Source organism: Poecilia formosa, unplaced genomic scaffold (genome assembly GCF_000485575.1).
Source record: "Poecilia formosa unplaced genomic scaffold, Poecilia_formosa-5.1.2 Scaffold97, whole genome shotgun sequence".
Taxonomy (NCBI): domain Eukaryota; kingdom Metazoa; phylum Chordata; class Actinopteri; order Cyprinodontiformes; family Poeciliidae; genus Poecilia; species Poecilia formosa.
Window position 1 is genome coordinate 1865770 of NW_006800036.1, and position 21148 is coordinate 1886917.

General features: G+C 40.0%; 1 protein-coding gene across 1 annotated transcript; it reads left to right on the forward strand.

The window, feature by feature from the left end:
* The first annotated feature begins 2732 nt into the window (after positions 1 to 2732).
* Positions 2733 to 20872, forward strand: LOC103142499 (serine/threonine-protein kinase SRK2H-like). The gene is made up of 5 exons (XM_007558594.2): positions 2733 to 3028; positions 4992 to 5291; positions 7000 to 7394; positions 14083 to 14224; positions 16753 to 20872. The coding sequence occupies exons 2-5, from the start codon at positions 5056 to 5058 to the stop codon at positions 17735 to 17737; spliced, it is 1758 nt and encodes a 585-aa protein (XP_007558656.1). The 5' UTR covers positions 2733 to 3028; positions 4992 to 5055; the 3' UTR covers positions 17738 to 20872.
* The last annotated feature ends 276 nt before the right edge of the window (positions 20873 to 21148 follow it).

Below are 21148 nucleotides of genomic sequence, written 5' to 3' on the forward strand. Positions count from 1 at the left end.
TGATGTTTTGTCTTATGTTCGCTTTGCACTAATTTGGAACGTGGACATAAGACAAGGATNGCCACCATGGCTACTCAATGGCAGGGAGTCTGGTGATTATTTTATGTTTTAGAAATTGTAATAATTGCTTATTCTTTGTGATTTTTGACTTTCACATTTGTAACTGTAGAATAAGCTACAATGTGTAGTTGGAAATAATTAAAGACTGGTGGTTATTGGGGAAAAAATGGGATTTGGTTTGAGAAAAATATTGTGATAAATGCAGCTTGCTGGCTACATTCCTTCATGTATTTCATAAAACTAAAAAAAAAAAAATAAACATATCAGTTTATATGTGTACATATCAACTGAATAAGCAATAGTCATGAAGTAAAACTAATCATTACAGGTTACTGCTACTGTTTCTGTTACAGTTTGCAGAACATGAAGAAAATAAACAACGTGGTGGAGCCAAATGTGTGAAAAAAGAAAAAAACGTTTAAGAGCAAGACTCGAACACAAACCGTTTTCTCTTTTGACTTCTCTTGCTGGAGGGGATAATAAACCACTAGATGGCGCTGTTATCCTGCTGTTAAATATACCGTGAACGGAAACAAAGAACAGGGATGAGATCATCATTTCACACTGATGCAGCTTCAAAGTGTAACTTGCTTAAAATCTCAAACCTTCAAGAACTGAGATGCATAATTTTAAATAAATGCAAAGAATTATAATATTTTCGTAAATACTCAACAGTCCCTAATTTTATTTTATTTTTTTTAAATGCTATTGGGAATGTTAAATAAATGTTATAGTAATGACCAGATTTGCATAAAATACAAGGTGACAGGAGAGAAAGAACCATAAAGCTTAGAGAATCAAAACAAATACCAAACAATTATTTGAGATTGAATTATTGTAAATGATGTGATATTTTGACTACAATTAAATATATATTAAACAAATCAATACAAAGGTATGTTTTAACTAATAGAAGATGAAAGATGACTATGGATGTTAAAGGATGGCCAAAAATGATCAGAAAGGCAAATTACACACAAAGAGAAGCAACACAAGAGGCAATCAAATTTAGTTCAAAAGGGGGAAAAACATAAACAGAGGCTAAAACAGTCCATGTAACATGTTTACTTAAAACTTATTTGGACATTGAAATAGATTCTATAAAAGACACTTTCTCTCTGTCTGATTTTACGCAAAATTAAACATTTTCTGTTTTGGGTTTTTTAGTGTTTAAAAGTTATTTCTTGATAGATTGTTTTTAATTTCCTTAAGAATTTATTTTACTATCTTCAAAGTCAGAGATCTGCACACATTAAGATTACTATGCCCAGATGAATATGTTGTGGATTTGTAACCTTCTAACAAGGTACTACCCAACATTTATGTCATGTCAGGTACACCTGTAGATGCATTTTAGTGCATCACCTCAAACACATTGCTTCCTTGTGTTATGATCCCACAGGAAAACCAAGTGAAATCTGTCAAGTTAGGAAGATAACTGAGGCCTGAACTACAATTTCCAGATGCTTGAAGATGCCACATTCCTCTACTCATACGGCCATATTCCAGTACAAACACGATGGGAATGCCCACCAGTCACACAATGGCCTGAGACTGGTTCCTTGTTCTATAAATAAATGTGTTTTGGTGCAAAATGTCCCCGTGAACCCCAGAAGAAAAGCACAAATTGAAGCAGGTAAGAAGGTTTCACTATCTACTGTGAAACTAGTTCTGTACCAATAGGCTGAAAGGCCACTCAGAAAGAAAGAAGTCAACATAAAAAGACTGATTACAGTTTTCACTCAAAGGCAAAGGCCTGGATTTTTAAAGATATGTTCCATAGTTTGAGGAAACAAAAATTAATACTAATAGTAAGAGGTAAAAGATGAAGCTTTACATGCCTGAGACAACATCCTAACTGTGAAGTATGGGGTTGACAGCATCGTGATGTGAGAGTGTTTATCTGCAGGAAGAACTTGCATTTTACTATGAGAAAATATCAAAGCAAGAGCTAATGACGTAAACAAGAAAAGGTGCCAGGGTTGGGGTAAACATCCACTCCCACACCCCAAGCCTTCCTTCTTGGTTGTGCTAATGAAGAAAAACTCAATCTAGCACACATTATACTCAAGGCCCAGGGGCCAAAACTGGCCCACAATAGCTTGTTATGTGGCCCTCTATACTCTATAGGGCAACAGAACCTTCAAGGTTAACAGTTGTGTATTAAATATTATTTTATCAATCAAATCAAAGCAGATTTAATCTGTGCACTGTAAACTTACATCGATGTGAAGAGATGTTCAATATAATTTAAATTAAAGAAGTACTGAACGCAGGCAGCCTCTGATTAATATGCCTGCAATCTGCTAATATTTTATCAGTATTTTCTGCCACAACTGGCCCCTTGAGGACATTCATGATCTTGATATGGCCCGAGCTGTAAATAATTTTGACACCTCTGATCTAGCAGACCGAATAGAAACAAAACAGATACAAACGACCCGACTGTGAATCACCTTGCTCATAATCAGACCGTGTATCACTAAATATGGGGTGTTATGGGTCGTTTTGTCTCGATGCAAATCAGAGAACAAACTCACAGGAGTCCGTTACATAATTTCTTGGACTTCACATGAGTTCATTCAGTTATTTTCCACTCCGCTACGAGAAGCTCGCCGCCGCTGGACGCCGCGCCGCACCGCGCACGGGCCGCGAGGGCGAGCTGGAATGCATTGACGTCAGAAGGAAGCTGCTGGGCACTGCGCGTGCACGCCCAGTTCTCATTGATTTAGCCGCTGCAGAAGCGGGCACGCGGCTCTTCAGCTGGAGAGAGTCGTATCAAGAAGAAGAAGAAGTGGAAAAGAGTGGCTCCTCCAGGAACCGACATGGAGCGCAGCGAGGGAGCAGAACGAGGAGGCGATGATGCCGCTCGTCTCCGCGTCTGAATTCAGCGGTGACACCGAGGCTTTGGGAGGCTGCGGAGATACGGAGCCGCTTGCAGTTATCACGGGACATTTGCGCAACAATGGTAAGTTAGCGCCGCTGCTGCTGTTGTTTGTCCGACGTTGTAGCGGAGTGATGTTGCTGCGGAGGAGCCGATGAGCTGTTCAGCCAGGATGGTGACTGTGTGCCAAGTTGGGACTGCAGTTTGAACAGCTGGCCTCAAGTCCATGCTGAAACAAACTGATGGACACTAACCCTGTTAGTGTCATTTAAAAAGGAGGCCTGTCAGTGTGAACTTGGCCCAGTGAAGCTGTTTAAAGGGGTGTTAAAGAGGCTTGCAGCTCTGCTTGATGACGCTGCAAGTGATGAAGTGCTGCTGATGATGATCAAACTGATCAAATGTATTTATTTGAAAAGGACATTTGCTTATAAAACTAAAAAAAGGCTGTTATGGAAAGGCAAATTAAATAACACGAATAACTGGTTGAATAAATTAGAACTAGATTGACTAGATTCAACCAAAGGTTAAACAAGATAAAAACAACAGATTGCAAACTGCACATATAGAAAATAAAATATATATATATATTTAAAACGTAACCACAAATATGCTGAACATGGAAAACATCTGGATCAGATTCAAGCAAAAGCTCTTTAAGACACAATATATGTGCTGAAAAATGCCAGATAATCACTAGAGATGCAAAATTATTAATTATTACGATTATCAAATGCAAATTAACTCAAAAATAGAGAGGAATAAAGTGGGAAAGAGTACACAATTGATTCACTGCTGCATTTGTAAAGCCAAAAATCCAGTAAGAGTAACAAATGTTACAAGTGGAATGGTTTGGCATTGAGTGAAATAGTAATTTGATCCCTGAGCAAAACGTGAATCTGAACTGTGTGAAGAAAGCTTCCATGATATGCACAGCAGCAAGACATTTTCCTTACTTGGTCACCAGATGTGTTTAGTCCTTAGAAGATATTTTTGGTCCACTCCTCTGTATATAAACTCTCTAATTGTTTGGGCTTCTTGGCTGGAGCTTGGTAACTCAAAGCTTCAGCTCCTTCCTCAGATCTTTTGTTAGACTGAGGTCTGGAGGGGGTGTTGTAAGCCACTCCATGACCTTAACGTGGTTCTTCTGGGGCCTCTCCTTTGTTGTGCTGGTGGTACTAATTTAATTTGACTCAAACACTTTGCCTTAAACCTTCTCTGAATCAGACAGCTAATACACCTGCTCATAAGATCAAAAATAGCATAAAGATAATTAAAAAATAAACAGAGATATGAATTAAGCTATAATGGAATCAAAATGACTGAACAAAACTTAAGTAAACATTTTTAAGGGAACATATTATCATGAACTAAACCTTTTAGAGTCCTTTGGAAGAAAAATGAGGCCGAAACATCACAGATTGTCAACTGTACGTAGTAATGTGTTTCTTCCATATTCCTACACGGAGCAGCACCACCGTGTAGGAGGTCCATGTCTGTTGTCCTGGCGTAAACAAACAAAAACAATGACGTCGTTGCTCCAGATGTTGACGGTTGCGTTGATGAAGGTGGTGGTGGAGAACTCTCCACTCTGGGGATGGAGGATACAATCATGACATCACCAGGTTTAGTGTCGTCTCCTGACACAAACCCATGCTCACTTGGACTTGAGCGCCGTTATACATTACGGTTTCTTGTTACAGTATTGATTCGACGTGCCATTTGTGCTTCGGATGGTGATATTTGAGACAAACTCAAACACAAGCCCTCCAACATCAGAGACGATAACGGAATATTTCTCCCTCTGCTGCTCACATTGTGCTGTAATTCTGTAATCCGCTCTTGGTACTTAATCTAAACTTGTTCTGTCGTCTGTCTGCCATTGTTAAATGAAGTGGAACATTGGTCTACTTTTGGTCCGGTGTCTCGAGGGATGGGGCATTAACAGCAGCTGACCTCGTCTAAAGCCTTTCTCCCTTTGGGCCAGAGGCCAAAGTTGTCCTCACAGTCATTTCGTTTCATTGTTTTGTCTTTTTCTTTATCCTGCTAGGCAACCCCCCAGCATTGAGGAACTCTTGACTCAGCCAACTTCCCTCCACCCTTTTGTTTCAACCATGGACTCCTCAAGGGATTTGACCTCAGCCCTGGACGGGCCTGCGGACCCCAGAGACTTCTCCGGTCGCTCCGATCTCAGCGGCCTCTACCATCTGGGCCGGACGCTGGGAAGGGGCCACTTTGCTGTTGTGAAACTGGGCCGTCATGTCAACACGGGGCAACTGGTGGCTGTGAAGATGATCGATAAGACTAAACTGGATGTCATGGCAACAAGCCACCTCTTACAAGAAGTCAGGTGAGAATTGATCATTACGTTTTAAATTTGTAATCAACTATTCTACGAGAAACGGATTCAAGAAATATTAATGATATTGTCAAAAAAGACATGAGAGAACAAGTCTATTTGAATGCATGCTGTGCTTGTCCTAGTGAAATTAGATAAAAATAATTTATATTTTATTTGAGGATACAATGAAAAAACTGGTGATTTTGGGGAATTCAAAAATAAGATAAAATTTCACAGTGTAGAAATTCTTTATTTCAATACAATTTACCACATAGTGCTTTGATATCAATAGTTGTTGGGGAAACGCTAATTGCTTGGCTAGTGACCTGAATCAGACGATTTTCAAATTTATATTAAAATCTCTCAATAATCAGATTAAAATTTTTCCACACTGTAATCCCTCCACCCACGTCCTCATGTCTCTTTTTGTCGGAGGAAGGTCAGACTGGTGAGGCGTTTAAGCATCTTGGTGTATTTTGCACAAGTGACGATCAGGTAGAGTGAGAAATGGAAAAATTGAGGATTTGTCCTTTTTTATTGCCTCTTTAATTTGTAATGTTAAAAAGAAGAATGCAATGAAAGACAAAACTCTCGATTCACTGCATATTCGACCCTGACTGATCATTATGAATTATGAAGGGCTAAATTTATTCAGTTGACTCCACTGCAGTCACCATGTTTTACATGGAGCAGTTATCACCTCCAGAGTGATGAAGGGAGACAGAAGATAATGAGAAAGAAATCGAAAAAAAAAAAAACTGTAAATGCTAGAAGTTACGGAAAAAAAAAGAAAACATAATCTGCAGTAAACTGAATTATCGTGACACAACAGTTTGACATCAACAGCAGTTTAAATTGATTTGGTGCAAATAAATAAATAAATAAATAAATAGAGATTCATGGACAGTGGTCAGAATTTGCTTGGTTCTCTTTGATTGGTGATCAGCATGTCAGATACTGAGAAACAAAGTTTTCCTAATCAGATCTAAGACCTCCTGTTCAAAGAGAGTTGTTCCTTTCTACTGCAGCCACATACATGCTTGGTATGAGCGATTGTCTCAAAGTTAATGACACGATGCATTCATCTGTCCTCGGTGGCCATACGCTCGTTTAGGAGGGATTGCTGCAAAGTCGGTGACCCAATGCAATCAGCTGAGTTTCCTAAAATAACTAGCCTTTTTTTTTTACTAACTAGCCTGACAAACAAGCAGCATTCATGCAAGAATGACTCTTGCCTGAGGTGTTGGTCATTAAATTGGTTTTGTATAAATAAACCAAATGTAGTTTAACTGGATTAAATTAGCATGGTGCCCTTTATTTTTAGAATTTAATGACAAATCAGATAAAAATAAAGGATATTTTCATGTATACATAGTCTCACCTCCTGAGACTAAACAACAGCTGGTAACTTGAAGCTACAGACATCCAGACAATTCATTGTCATTTAGTGTTGAGAGTGGGCCGAAAAATGTGCATGCAAGTGAGCATGCACGGTTCTTTCTGTAGCATAATGTTGTGCTGTTAATAATAAAACATTCCTATTGTGAAGAAAACCGCCATCTGTCCACCTCTTTAACAAAAGGAATCACAAAAACATGACAAATCCACTCTGCAAAATGTACTCGCATACAAAGCACTTTTGTTTACATTTACACTAGAGCCACAGTTTGTATTTCTTGAATTGCAACATAAATCAACTATTGTTGCGCATTTGTAGGTGCATGAGGCTGGTGCAGCATCCCAACGTGGTTCGGCTCTATGAAGTCATCGACACTCCCACCACGCTCTACCTGGTCATGGAGCTGGCCGAAGGCGGTGACCTCTACGATTACATCCTGCGCCACGAAGGAGGCGTGGTGGAATGCACCGCCAAGCGTCACTTTGCCCAGATTGTGCGAGCGGTGTCGTACTGCCACCAGCTGCACGTGGTGCACCGGGACCTGAAGCCGGAAAACGTGGTGTTTTTCCCCCAGCAGGGCGCCGTCAAGCTGACAGACTTTGGCTTCAGCAATTTATTCCAGCCTGGGATGATGCTGGCCACCAGCTGTGGGTCGCTGGCTTATTCTGCTCCAGAGATCCTGCTGGGAGAGGAATATGATGCTCCAGCTGTGGGTGAGAAACTCAATCGTGTTTATTTCCACTAGAGAATGTTGGATTTGGATGATTGATTGTTTTTATTGTGGGTCTAAATCATTTTTGAAACATCAAAAACGCTTTAGTTTTTGAGGCATTCTAAATGTTTGCTTTAAGAAAACATTTATTTTTTCCTGACCAAAAATTTCTACAAACTCTGAAAACTATCTACTATTAAGCTAATTCCGCAATCCTAGAATTGCAACTGACTCTCTCTGTAATTTTTTATTTCACTTTTGTACTCAAAACTATTAGATTTATTTAAATCTAATAGTCTTAGAGTTAATTCCTAGACAACAAGTTGTGGACAATTCGGAAAAATGGTTTGATTGTTGTTGCAGCCAATATTTGACATATGAACTAGATGCTAATATCAGTTCACATTTTGCAGCCCATGCAGGGCTTAAAAAAAAGTGAAATAAAGATTGACCCCCTTTATTTCAGGGGTCAGTCAACAGCCAACAAGATAAAAACGGCTTAAAAAATGATGAGTGTATGCGTTCATGTATACCCATGGTGGATTCATGAGAGTGCATTTCCAGTGCACTTAACTTATGAATGAAGTCTGCTGATTTAATTTGTCACTTATGAGAGCTGCTCAAAAACATTACAGTAAAGTAAAGAATAAAACCAGAGAGAAGGAGAGTTATTGTAGCACTTTTTGGCTTAAAAAGCTCTAGTTGTTACATTGGTATGATGGATGCAGTTGTCAGCAGCTCTAGTTCCACTAGAGCTATCTCAATAAAAGATGGCCCTCAAAAAGGCTTTTTTCCAGAGCAACTTCTCGAATTGGTAACTGTAAAAGGCTGCGTGTCCGTCTCTGCCCTCCTGACCCTGCGTGGGTATTCCTCTCGTGTTTTCGTGTTCGCTCCTCTTCGTTCACGTGCCGACGTGTGAATGCGCCGGGGTCTGAGCGCGTCTGCTGAGGATTAGTGTTTGTATTTGGGTCAGCCCGTTGTGAGCCAACCGGACTCGTTCTGCACTGCAGCCCTCCCTGCAGAGCAGGTCGCAGAGCGGAAACGGGAAGCTCTGTGCCTTTTCTGCTCGCTCTGATTGGGAAGGCTGCGCTGATTGTGGGATTTGACATTGCAGGAACAGAAGGGGAGCTGAGGGATTTGGTTTTATGTGTCCCATTTGTGGGGTTGGAGGAGGAAGAGAAGGGAGAGGCGGAGGGGGAGGGTGTCTGCCTCAGGGAGGTAGTGGTCTTATCTGCTAAGCTGGAATAGGCTGGATTTTTGTTTTGGCAGAATCTGGCCCACTTCTTTACTCTGGTTGCATCTGCACTGAATACATGCAACCCCACTGCAATTAGTGCTCTCTTGTAGAAGGACATTTGGTGCATTTAAGTTGCAAATGGGCTCCAAATGACAGCATGTGTAATTTAAGTGCTTGTGAATTGTCTGTTTTTATTTTTCCATGTGACCTTGCCCCGTGTAACAATGGGAGGGGTGATGAAGAAACGCAGCTCAACTTTCAGCACGACTCGCGAGTTGCATCAGTTCCTTTTTCCTCGGGTCGGTTCCTGTTTCTGAAGGGACGTCCTATTAAATACATTTTTTTATTAGCTCCTCTCAAGAACATGCTCTGCTTCGCTGCAAAGGAAGTGCACTTTCTCTGCCCTATTTTCATATCGTCCAGCGTGACTCAGCCTGTCGATAACACGACTTTGTCATCGCTTCTATAGAAACGTACTCTTCTGACTCCCTCGCTCACGAGCACATATGTATTTATGGATGTAATCCTGAGCTGCACGCCGGAGGAGATGTCCCTCAGAGATGTCTCGGCTTAGTGAGATGACTCATAAACCGTCACAAACACCGCGACTGCTCTCTGTGCCGCTCTAAGCAGGCCTCCTTCACTGTACATGTGCGCTCTGTTTGACGTGTGTTTCATAAGAGGCAGAGAAAGAGGGAAGATGTTCACAAGGCGTAAAATGCAGTAATATGAGGTCGGTCCATGACTTTATACATGCAATCGACTGCAAACCTAAGAGAACTGCTGACAGAGTTGTGAAATTCTTGTAATCCTGTCACATTCTTAAAGGGATAAGTTTTTTTTTTATTAGGGTCGTGTTGACTACTTTTGAGTAGTCACTATCTTTTCTACATTAGACATCACTTGGAAGAATTTCAAATTGGAGCAGCTGGGACACTCCCTATGTACAGAATGAAGATAAATAGGAGAAATGTAGAACTCCCCCTAAATCAGCTGATTAGCAAATACAGCTGATTTAGCTGCTCAATTTTCTCTTAAGGGGAGTTGAAAATACTGACTGCCTGTAAATACCCCCCTCACACACAATCCTCACTTTGAAAAGTTCAAACTTTGCCATTTTTAAAATGGCAAAATCTGAGCAGTGGGATGAACCGAGTCTGACAGTTTGCGTCCTCAGACTCAGCTCCTCGGGTTAAAGTCTTTGCAAGTGTGAAAACACCTCATGACATCCCCTTAGCTTGCTGCCACAACACATGCACCTCTCATTTCTTTCTTGTTTTGTGGAAGCTGAAGGTCGGTTGCGAGGGGCACATGGAAAGCCCCCTGCACTCACAGATCCTGTTATAGATCAGGAAAGAGCAGCACAGCCGGAGAGGCATTTTTTTGTTGTTGTTGTAACAAAACCCCTTTGTGTTTTCACATCAACCTGAAGGCTGGTGATTTGTTTATACCAACAATTAATGTTCCAGTGCTTGGAAAGGACACCTTCGTCACAGCAACACAGTATAATAATAACAAAAAGAAAAAGTTAGCTTTGTAACAAAATCTACAAACAGAATTTTTTTAATACTCAGCATGTCCTGATGTTTTGTCTTATGTTCGCTTTGCACTAATTTGGAACGTGGACATAAGACAAGGATGTTCAAGAACTAAAGCTCGTCTTTCACAAGCTAACCAGATGAAATATTTATTTTAAGATGCAATAATCACCACAGTCAGCCTCAGTATCACCCCTCAGCTGGTCACAATTATTAACAGTTCACATGTTCCCTCATGTCTCTTTATTCTCTTTAAAGAAGCTTAAAAGTCATCAGTTATCATGTTGCGACGTCAGTACGACTATATGCACCTCAATAAAAGAGAACATTGTTGAAAATAACTTTTAACTAATGAAATATTTCCATCATTTATTCTTGTTGACCTTGATGATCACATCAAATGAAAACTGTAAAATTTAGTTCGTTAGAACTGAACTTACACAATACATTACCTTTTTTTTTTTTTTTTTCAAAGAAAAGTCAACCTCGTGTCAAGTATATCCACATACTTTACAGTTTACAGCCTATGGTTTTGCTGTAAACCATAGGCTTATGGTTTAACAACAAGGTCGTTGTTAAAGGTACTTTAACAACGACCTTCAGCTTGTCTGTGTTGTTGGTTCTGGTCTCTGTGACCTCGACAGTACGCCACAGTTCCTGCTGGGGCGTCGAGATTAAGAATGGAAGGGCGAAGGACCGGGCGTGGCAGAACGCATTGATAAAACTACCTATTAACAAACTGTTAAGATACTAAGACTTGTAAGCCATAGTCCTCGAAATGTACCTACAAAAACACTTCACCTATATCACTGCTTTTAATTATTCTCTATATTTTGAATTTAACGTTTTAATTATGCTCATTACTTTCACCCACATGCCATGTATACAGTGGTAAAAATTGCAGAAAACTAACCGATGTCACTATGCATCTGTTATATTTTATACAACAATGCATTGTTGGCTTTTGAGCCTTTCCATATAAAATATATTTCACAAAGAATTTTGCCTCTACAATGTAGATATTCTGTCTAAAACCTATACTTGTCACCTCAATCTAACATAATAACCTACTTGACAGTGTTCAAGGTAAAACATTTGCCACAAAAATCTTTTACTTCCAAACCAAAATCAACTTATTGCTGCTTCAGATTGGCTGGATTCTTATGCAGCGTTCAGGTACATATTTCTTTTCTATTGTTCTCTGCTTATCTGAAGTCTTGTCAGACGGTCCAAGAGGGAAACCCACTCTTTCCCAGGTCTTCCCATGCCAGACCGGATACCTTTTTTTTGTTGTTGTTGTGTACCCCATAAAAAGAACGTCAGGTTTTTTTTTAGCTATGAAAAGCCTTTTGCTGCCTTCCTAGAGGACAAACTGGTAGATTAATAGGAACATATGACATTCATAGTTAGGACTGAGAATGAAGGGTGAAAGTGAAATTGTTTTAGTTATGTAATTTGTAAAATGAAAAATGTTCCTTATCAGTCCGCCATAGTCAATGAATCAGACGGTATTGTTAGTGCACTTTCCTCATACATTCCACATTACTGATGACCAGAAGGAAGGCGTGAGCCCGGTCTGGCTTCAGCTCCCGAATATACGCCAAACGACGCCTTTTTTTTTTTTTTTTTACGTCTGAACTTGGATGGCCTGTTGTAACGGACCCTTTATGACGTATTTGCCCTTGAAATATGCACCTGAAAGGAAGTGCCTGTCTAATAAACCCACAGAGCCAGGATCTGCTGCTGAACTTTGAGCCAGTCCTGCAAAATTCTCAGTATTATCCGACCTGTTCAACCCTTTTTCACAGTCTGTCGGTTTGCAACTGCAAGCTTTTATTTTAATTATTTAATTGCAATTTGATGAGGGTCATTATTGTGTAATAACACAGAAATTATATATGGCTTGCTAAACTATTTTCTTTCACTGGACAATTGGACAATATCAGTCCAATTGTTATTGTTATTTTTCTGCACAGTATTTGTGAACATGAATTTTCAGATTCCTAATTTGATTTAGTTTATAATTGTATCAAACTCTGATTTCTGTTGATAGAGTGATCAGTGTTTTCATATGTTTAAACCTTCAAAGAAATTGATTGGACCAAATTTTATATAGGATTCAAAAATGGTTCTGAATACAAGTGCCACAAGATTGAAGATTTGAATTGGTAAAGAAGGTAATTTTTATTCCAAAGTGATGCTTTACTTTGTCTATTACATCAGATCTCAATAAAACACATAAAAATTTGTGGTAATATGACCAAAAGCTACAAAGCTAACAGGTTGCGAATGCTTGACCAAGGCACTGTAAACCCTGACATATTTATACATTTAGCAGATGCCGTGTGTGTGTGTGTGTGTGTATGGGTGTGTGTGTGTGTGTGTGTGTGTGTGTGTGTGTGTGTGCCGTCAGCGGCCCCACTAATGTGTGGTGGGAATGTGTGATATTCCCCAGTGAGAGGAAAGCACTCCCAGCACTCAAGAGGTTTCTCCTCCCTGTTGCGTAACGCAGCTCTGGATGGAGGTGAACGTGCGCTTGAGTGTACATTGTATGAGGAGAACTGAGGGCTTTTGTTTGGGCCCTCATGAGCTTAATATGGGACAGTGCCTGAATGCTTCATCAGCGCTGCTCCCAGTAATGCGAGTCCCTGGACAGAGGAGAAACTTATCGATTGTGTCCATGAATGGATCCATTTTGAATCGGAATAAAGCATCATGCATCAAGCTAAAAAGTCTGGCTTTCATATTGCGTGCTAACGTAAAAGAGACGCACAAAGTAGTTAGCATGAATAATTAGCATTTTTCACATGGTCAGAATCTCTGAAAAATAAAACTGTAGTTGCACACAACTGCAAAAAGATGTTTGAGTATGTAGAAATTTCATATTGTGATTGTCGTACAACTAACTCATAGTGTCTTGTTCCTGATTAGAAGGCACCTTTGCATGTTAGTTTTATTTGACTATTTTTAACTAAGATAAGCTAAAACTCATGGTAAAACTAGAAGAAGCTCCAAGAACAAAGTAAGGAGTATCTTTTAATGTTTATAAAAGTCTTTAGTATCTTCACAAACCTAGATATGTGTGTGATATTTCTAGTGCCACGCCGGGGTTAAAACTGGAAGTGAACATTATGTGCCTGTGTTCCTGCCTCCAGTGTTTGGGAGAAACACAGAGAGAGGCAGGAAAGACAGAAGGATGATCGTTCTCAGAATAGCACACAACCACAAGGAGGCCTCTGTTTGTTACGGGCCTTCAGCCTTCAGCTCAGCTCGAGTGCGTGTTCCCGTCTGGCTCACGCTGTCCTGAGTCTGCATTAAAACCACGCTTGCACCAGGATGCCAGAGGAAGGAAAGGGAGGAGACGGAAAAAGAACAGAAGTGTCACAAGTGGTTAACGTATGAATCTGTTTTTTTTTTTTTCCAATCATGTTTTCCATCCAAGTCGTCTGCAGCTTGCTTCACTCAGACGTTTCCCCTTTCGCTAATTAGGAATTTAACTAAGTCAGATACTGGAAAGTTTCATGTTCAGCTCTTAATCTCTTCAATAAAAACGAACAAAAAAAACAACAAAAAACATTCCTAATAAGACAGCTCATGTCTTATTAGGAAATTTTAAAGTAAGCGAAACTAATGTTCAGCCATTTTACATGTATATTTTAAAAATACTTTTTCCTTTAAGGAGATAAACAAAGAGTCCCCATGTTTCTATTCAGCAGTGAAAATGCTGCACAAACCTGATCTAGCTTATACTTTGTAACACAATTGGTGTAGTTTTCTCATGTTGTAGCATTGTTCCCCTCGTTTGTGGGATTCTTTCATTTTAGATATAGGAAACTGTTAAACTATTCCCTGCGAGTTATTGTCTTTATTTCAATCAGTGGCTCCAATTGCTCACTAAGACTTGTGTGTTCCAGATATCTGGTCTCTTGGTGTGATCCTGTACATGCTGGTCTGTGGAGTCCCTCCCTTCCAGGAAACCAACGACAGCGAGACTCTGGTCATGATTCTGGACTGTCGCTACTCCGTCCCCGAACACGTTTCAGACGGCTGCAGAGAGTGAGTACACTGACGAGCTATAATCCATCCATACATGACAACATCAAGTCATTTTTAATATTTGTTGTGCCACTCGTACACATGTGGAATTTTTTATTTTATTTTTTATTGCAGTACCTTAATCGAACATTTAAACATTTACAAAAATCCAACTTGTAATTAGACCTCTTGTATTCAGTGGATAAAAATCCCATGCTAGGAAGAAGTATTATACAAAATCAACTGAGCTACAATCATTGATTTACTGGCAGAGGCCACCAGATGTTTTTAAAAAAAATGTGCTAATATCTCAGAAATGTCATAATGCTATGCGCTTGCCTTTATAAAAGAAAAAAATGCCCACAGCATCATAGACTCTCCACCATGCTTAACAGTGGCCATGAGGTGCTTTTGCAACAAACCGTCTTTTGTTTCTCACCAAGTTTTTCACCAACTGCCACTCCTCCAAATAAAGCACAACGCTCCAACAAAATACCTAGAATGATTATCAAAGTCCTCAAGTTTAGATATTTTAAAAGTAGGAGAGAAAAATGTTTCCCAGCTCGCTTCCCCAATAATTTGTTGCCATGCAGATGGTGCCCAATGACACTGATGGAGACTTTGTGATTTTTTTTAATTTTTTTTAATGCAATTCACCAACGGTTGATCACCTTCTTTATGATCCTGTTTACTGTGGATGGTGACAGTGACATGTGGCTCATATTCAGCATTGTTTGTCACAGTTTTAGCTCTTTGAAACTTTATAATCACATCTCTAGCTGTAGATATGAGCAAGTTTAGGGCAACAGCTGTGTTGTGACTTTTGCCTAACTTGAAGTGGTGTGTTGATGTTTATAGATGTGTTTTTTTTTGTTTGTTTGTTTGTTTTGTTTTTTACATACAATTATTTAATTCTCCAGCCTGCTGCAAATTCAGTTTGGGCTAAAACTGACCATAACATTGTCATTAACATCTGTGAACCCCAACCCACAGTTCATCATCGTCAGTCATACAACTCGAGCATGCATGTCTGTCTTCACACTTAACCTCCATCCTTCACACCTCAAACCAAAACACACACACACACACACACACTGTTCTCCCGGCTCCTGGAGCAGCAGGGTGAACTGAAAGGAGGAAAAAAAATGGACGCTAAAATTATACTACGTTGCAGATTTTTATTCCCGCTGTGTTGACGAAACAAAGAAATAAACTACACCTGAAACACAGAACAAATTCAAAAAGCCATGTCAGCAAAATAGATAATTTTAAAGATCCAGCTCCTCCACTTATTTGCTGCATCTGTATGATTCTTCATACATTGCTGCAAGAAAGCCTTGTGTTATCAAGAAAATCTGGACGATTAGCTGTTTCAAGTTTTTCTTTCTTTCTCTTTTTTTTTTAAATGCAAAAATCACAACAGGTAATTTGATTTTCTTGAGGCTTAATGCAAGAAGTGAAACCTGTGATTCACAAACTTTGCTTTAAGAGCAAAAAAACAAAAGTTATTCTTCTTGTCTGGCTCTTACAGCTTTTTGAATAAACACCTTTAAACACTTTTTCTTGTTTATTTTTATTCCTCCAACCAAACGGGTCATTTGCAAAGATGTTCTGCAACATCTGACACTAGATTTATCATGTGACCTTAAACATCATCGTTCACATGATGTATAATTAGGAACAGAGCTGAGAAGAAACGCGTTCCTTCACACATGCAGGTCTCAAACACAGAAGATAGCAGTATGGCGAGGGCATAGATTGAAGCCAGTTTAAGTCAATTAATGTGCGACTTTACAAAAGGATTGCAAACGTCGGGACGTTTCATAAAATCGACAGAATTGTTACAGGTTGTAATATTTCAGCTGTGCTCACTGGATCCTAACGGGCCTCAAGAGTGATGACAACATATTCCCCACACCTTCACACCATTTCAGCTTTTTTACCACTCAGACAATACCAGCCCAAGTGATACCAACAACCACACCAAGCTAAAAGTTTTTCTTTCTCTCTGACGTACTGTTTGATTTCTCTAAGCTGTCTTCCCTACATCCAGCTTTAAATTGCTGCCAATTGATTGGCTTATGCAACGTTTATATTGACAAGTACTAGTTGAGCCTAACAGAGTTGCAGATGAGTGAATGCTCCCCTCTAGACAACATCTTTTTTTTCTGGGAACACTCTGTACATCTCGGCAAGACAATAAAAACCCACATTATTATAACACCACAGCTTATAGTCGATGAGCTGACATGTTGCGGTGAAAACAATCCAAGCTTTCTCACACTAAACACTCAATCAAAGGACCAAGGATAATGGAACAACTAGAACCAGACAAGATGTCTTGTGGGCATCAAATTCAAAATGATTCTTTTTTGAATGGGTGGGAATGGGGGCTGGATATTACAATTTCTGAGGATGCTCATATGACTACTTTTACTATGTGAAATTGTGAATAGCATTTGTCTTTATAAGGTTCGTTAATCATTCTTTTCATAACTTACATTTTACACAACACCCCAGCTTTAATTTAATCCATTTTTTATATTCAGTTTGATCTCCAGGATGCTGCAGAAGGATCCGTGTTGCCGTGCGTCTCTCGATGAGATCGAGGCTCACCAGTGGCTGCAGGGCCTGGATGATGCCCTTCTCAGCCCTGAGGCGCCACCACACTGGGTAGCGGGGGCCCTCTCTGCCTCATCTTCCTCACTGTGCGCTCCAGAGAGTGGGGATCTGCTGGCTATGAGGACCCCCACTCAGCAGGCGTTTCCTGGCACATGGCAGCCCAGCTTCGGCTTCAGCCTCCGACCCGCTCCAGCTGAAGAGCCTCCTGTGGGTAAGAACGTTCCTGCACTGCAGCAGATCTGTGAAGAGGAGGAAGAGGAAGAGGACGAAGAAGAGCGGGAAGAATTGAGAGAACTGGAAGGGGAGGCTGAGGATGGGTTGGAGTGTGTGGAAGAAGGGGAAGAGTTAGGAAATACAGAAGAGGAAAAAGTAGAGGAGATGCAGAGAGAAAACCAAGACAGTGGCTGTGTGATTTCAGATCAGCCGGTCAGTCACCGGGATGAGACGCTCAGTCAGACATCTGAAGTCACTCTGGCATCCGAAGTCACTCCGTCCTCACCAGCTTTCCGGGTGTCTTGTTGTCAGCTGAACATCTCGAACAGGAAAAAGGGGCAGGATGAAGAGATGGAGCCAAACAACAACACGGGCAAACCGCCCCCACTCCTCCCAACTCCTGAATCCTGTCAGTCCTGCATCTCTGCGTCCTCCGCCAGCCTGAGGGAGAAAACGGAAAGGGAGGAAGAACTGAACGAGAAGAATGAGTCCACTGCAAAGTCTCTGGCCCAAAATCCACAAGGGAACCGGGACGAGTCGGTACCGAGGGCAGAGCAGGGGAAACGACACAGCATCAGGCTCCGAGACAGACTCTTCCAGTTCCCTTTGTGCGAGAAAGCCCTGGCCTTCAACATACCTTCACAGAACAAGCCCAAGATCCTGCCGCTGGCTCAGTACAACTGCTGCCACGTGCTGTAGCAAACGTTGGCTTCGGGGTCACTCTCTCTGGGGACACGCGGGCTGCTTAGCAGTCAGCAGGTGGTTGAAGCCCGAACACAGACCTTGTGAAGTGGCACGCAGCTGAACTCTTCAGAGACGATGAGCAAAACAGCTCTCAGCAAGCAAACACGCCTGTACAGCTTCACAAACACCCACTTCCAACAGTGTGCTCATGTAATAAACATTACTTTAGTAAGAGTCAACAGTGAGATGTACCAAGGACTTAATTTCCATTTGCTGCTGTGTGAAGGAGAGACTGCAGAATAAAAAAAATAAAAATACTGTTTGTTCATTTGTAGCTTCAAGACAAAACTGCTCCAACCTCTATGGACTTGAAGAAGTTAGTGAGAGAAATATGAGGGCAAGATTTATTTTATTACATAAGCTAGAGACCATTTTGTTTGCTCAAAGGTGCCTATGAAGATTAAACGGATTCGTACTGCAGTCGGTCCAGTCCAGAGCAGATCCACTGTGCTGCATGTTATCAGCGAGATGCGTCATCAGCCACCTGCCAACTATTTTCTCAAATATATTTTAGATTATACATCAGAAAATGTGAAAAACTGAAGACATTTTCATTTTACTGCAGAAAAAAAAACAGATCTGATGCTTTTTTTTCTTTCTGTATTTGGGTGTAAAATCATCGCAGTCCAAATCACGACCCCTTCACCACCGTGCTTGATAACTGGAGTGAGGCGTTTGCGCTGTACTTTGGTGTTCAATACGCGCAGTGCTTAGCATTGTGAGAAACATCTTACTGCAGCCCCAGTCCTCTTGACATTTTGTGATTAACTCAGATGCAGCTTTGAAAACCACTTTCATGCTGTGACATTAATTTTAAAGAGGAGAAGCTTTCTCCTTCAACTTTTCCAAACAAGGACAAACTTGTTCAGGCTTTTTTTTTTTTTTTTCTGTTCTCCTGTCATAATTTTTAATATTTTAGCACGCTAACTTAGGTGTGTACAGGATTGCAAGGGCTAAACCTGACATGAATTTACTGAGAAGATAGGCAACTGTCTTAAATGTTTTCCATACAAAAAAATATTTCTCATTGGAGAATAACAGATCTTACAATCGTTCTCAGATTAATGGGTACAAACAATGAATTTTCAACAGTCATAGCTTAAGTCTTGTTGCGTTGGCATGGTGTCAGCAGAGCAGCAAATTACCAAAGCTTCTTGCTTGTATAGAAGTATTACTGCAATGTCTTTATGCTTCGGGTTGAACGAAGACCCCAGATAGCAAGTCCAACTATCAAAACAAATACAGAGTTCATTATTCCCATCTCATCAGCAAAAACCTTCTAAAACTCAGTCATCATTGTCTCTTCAGTATTACTGAAAAATTCATTTCAGTAACTCTCGGATGTTTTCAATTCTTTTTCTGTTGTGATGATTTTCCCTTTTCTTTCTTTTTTTTTTTTTACATGAAAACGCATTTAAAATTATAATACGACATCAGACCATTGAGACCAATTAAAAACATCATATTACAGAAATGTGGGCTCAATAAAAAGTATGTTTATTACCTACTGAAAGGTACTTTTAATCTGACAAGCGAGCCTCATCAGAATTCATGTTCTAATTTATTGAAAATCAGGCATAGGGAGCATGAAATGCATGGCACTTAAATAATCAGCTAACACTTATTGCCTCGAGTAATACGCATAGTGCAAGCAGTGATATTACGAAAATGATAGATGTGTCATTTATTGTGCAGCCCTAAAGTGTACTTAGTTTTTCCACACACGGCTTTGCTGATTTTACCTTGACCTTGTGTAATAAATATTGAGACAGTTTTAATCTGTGTCTCAATGGGAGGCTTTTTTACACTTTAGGTTAGATTTAGAACAATTTAGAAACTATGTCTGACATAAAAAAAAAACATCTTTTATCATGGCCTGACATGGGAAGCTGTTAACAAGGGGTATACTTTCTTGTGCCAGGACTGCTTTGTCCCTCCAGCTTTGGGTTCTATGTAGAACAAAATATTCGATAGAAGCGTTTGCTTTAATCTCCAGTGGAGATCCTTAGACTTGGATGGGAGATATGTATTTTACACCCAAATACATGGGGGGGGGAAACATGTTAAGTGGCAAGGTTTTTCTTCAAGATTAATTGGATTAACTAGAATGAAGTATTTGGTGAGTGTGTGGTTTAAAACAAATCGTTAAGGAAAACCAATTGCAGGGTTGGTTTGACTTCAAGATGGTGTGATTTATCGACTGTCCAGCGTTTCACTTTTCTGCTGCATATGTTGTCACACCGGTTTCCAAGCTCTTAACATAAGCTCTTATGATAAAGACTGTTATGATATGATATGACACTGTATGCTACACGCCTGAGACTCGGGGAGACATGTGATCTGCTGCTCTCTTCTGTCCACAGTCTTATTAACTTAATAGCTTGTTGTGTATTAATAACAGGGATGCAGGTCTCCTGTAGTTTTTGTTTTGAAAATATTTCCATAACTTTTCTTTTCTTAAGGGTATGATTTTTTTTTATTTATTTTTTTTATAACAAGACAAAGATATTAATTATCTGAACAGATGTGTGGGACTTTGCATGTTACTGCAGATATTTATCACAATATACCTCCAGGTGTCTTGGGTCTGACAGAACAGCCATTGTTTTTGCTCAACTGTTAATAATAACCCACTGAATGATGAATTGCACACAGCATGAACACTGTAGCCGGTAGCTTTCTGCAAGCAGTATCTGGGGACTCGTGTAGATTCAGGCCATCACACAATGACTTTTTACTGTGTAGCTGAAGAGTCCCTTTGTGTAGTATTATTTTACCATGTAACTGCCCTGTTTGTGCTATATTTTTCCACTGTTATGAAGAGAAGCAGGATCTGCTCAACGAACAGCATCCAGTGACTGTCACTGACATGTGATTGTTCGCTCCCAGCCTAAAAAAAGAGCGCCCGTCACGTGAAAATCCTATTATGACTCGTATCTCATCAGCCATGAAAGCTTCAAACCCGTGCAAAATGAGGGATAAAGTTATTTGTTCCTGCGTCCTGTCTCTCTTAATGTCTGCTGACCTGTATTTTAACCTGGATTGTGAACCTATTTTTCTCTATTTATTTATTAAAATGGATTAAAGCAACAGAATGGATTCATAAAGAGAGTTTTATTTCTAATGCACGCACTTAAAGATTTGGTTCTCAAAAAACATAGTTTTTTATCTGATTAGAAGCACTATGTTTTTCCAGTGTATGACTGCCTTAAATTCTAAAAAATTACACTATAATTACAATTCAAGAATCACACTTTAAGAAGCAGCCAGAATCCAAAGGAAAAAAAAATTAAACGTATATTTCACCTTCTGAGAACTATTGAAAAATTACAAGACTGTCTGGCTGCTGAATAAACATAAATAGAG